This window comes from Otolemur garnettii, unplaced genomic scaffold (genome assembly GCF_000181295.1).
Source record: "Otolemur garnettii isolate 467f Iridium unplaced genomic scaffold, OtoGar3 scaffold00083, whole genome shotgun sequence".
Taxonomy (NCBI): domain Eukaryota; kingdom Metazoa; phylum Chordata; class Mammalia; order Primates; family Galagidae; genus Otolemur; species Otolemur garnettii.
In genome coordinates this window covers 5,098,939-5,100,495 of record NW_003852478.1, presented here as the reverse complement: position 1 = coordinate 5,100,495, position 1,557 = coordinate 5,098,939, and the positions used below count along the sequence as shown (strand labels likewise).

The following is a 1,557-nucleotide window of genomic DNA, read 5'->3' as shown; positions in this document are numbered from 1 at the left end:
GGCTATTTTTTGGTTGCAGCCGTCATTGTTGTTTGGCGGGTCCGGGCTGGGGATTTGAACCCGCCACCTTAGGTGTACATGGCTGGCGCCTTAGCTGGTTGAGCTATAGGCGCCGAGCCGAGAATCCCTGTTCTTATGGAATCCACATCAGTAGGGTGGAGAGAGGAACAGTACATAATAACCAAATGGATTGTTGACATTTTAGGCAGTGTGTTAGGAGGTGGCACATGAAACAGACAAAAATGGAAATTGGGCGATGGACATGGGGTTCGGGGAGGATACGTATTAATTAAGGTTACAGAAGGCCTCTGGGAGTGGATGATTAAAGTAGGGATCTTTTGTTTGTTTTAGCTTCAGCTCCAGTCAGCAAAGTGAATAAGTCTTGTGGTTCTTCCCACTTCCATTCCACTTGGGGAAAGAAGAACATCATCATGTCAGACATTACGATTGACCCTGACGTCAAGCCTGGTGAATATGTCATCAAGAGCCTCTTTGCAGAATTTGCTGTTCAAGCTGAAAAGAAAATTGAAGTTGTAATGGCTGAACCCTTGGTGAGTAGCCCTGACCTATAATTCTGAAATATTTTCCTAACTTTTGTGATTAACAATTATTATGCAAATTTTCCCAAAGGGAAAGATACACTTAAAAAATATTAAGGGATAGTGGTAATGTAGAAAACTGCAATAACTTTAGAGTCCACTTGGATGTAAATTATGGCAGGTCACAAATGAACAAAAATGGATTTTATCCGTGGGAATTATGGAGACAGACAAAGCATAACCGGAAATAAATGCAATTTTAGAATATACTGTGAGTAAACACTAAGAACATAACCAAACTTATAATAAACAAGTACACAAGTGAACTTACGTGAGGCAAGCTGGGAGAAGGTGATTAGAGCCTAAGGTGGGAAAGAGGAAAGAGAAAAACTTGTATATAGTTCAGGTTGGGATCAAAGGGTCTTGAACCAGGGCATTGACAGTAAAAATGGTTACAGAAGAAAGCAAGAGAAATAACCATTAGAACTAGTAGAACTCGACAAGTAATTAAATAGGAGTGACTTTTTGAATGAAAGTTAAGGGTTAAAGATGCTCGGGGGTATTCGTAAAGAAGGCAAAGTATACAGGATATTCTTGGGGTAGAAAAGGTAAGTAATTCCTTATTTGTGTACCTGAAGCTTGAGATTCTGGTGTCTGACCGTGTGGAACTGCTTCATTGGTTGTTGGAAATTCTTTTTGAGAGCTATAGAAATGGTGACCAGAAATATAGATTTTTGTCATCTATATGAGGGTGGAAATTGAAGCCGAAAGAGCAGATGAGAAGAGAATAGAGAATCTCAGGGGAAGAGAATACAGAATAAAACTATTATTGGCAACAATACAGAGAGGCAGGAGGACGGTGAGCAGTGAGAAGAGGTTAGGGATGTGGAAATAGAGCAGCCCTGTCTGTAAAAGAACAGCTGTAGGCTCGGCGCCTATAGCTCAACCGGCTAAGGCGCCAGCCACGTACACCTAAGGTGGTGGGTTCGAATCCCCAGCCCGGACCCGCCAAACAACA

At 41.7% G+C, this 1,557-nt stretch overlaps 1 protein-coding gene across 9 annotated transcripts in view; it reads left to right on the top strand.

Moving 5' to 3' along the window:
• The window catches only part of FRYL (FRY like transcription coactivator), a 260,014-nt gene that overhangs the window by 120,998 nt on the left and 137,459 nt on the right, over nt 1-1,557 (top strand). For all 9 annotated transcript variants that reach the window (XR_002774533.1, XM_023515972.1, XM_023515970.1 and 6 more), the window contains one exon: nt 352-551. Coding sequence is in view for 8 of the 9 variants with exons in the window: in XM_023515972.1 (XP_023371740.1) it covers nt 432-551 (120 nt within the window). In the remaining variant the exon portion in view is untranslated. The remainder of the gene's footprint in view (nt 1-351; nt 552-1,557) is intronic.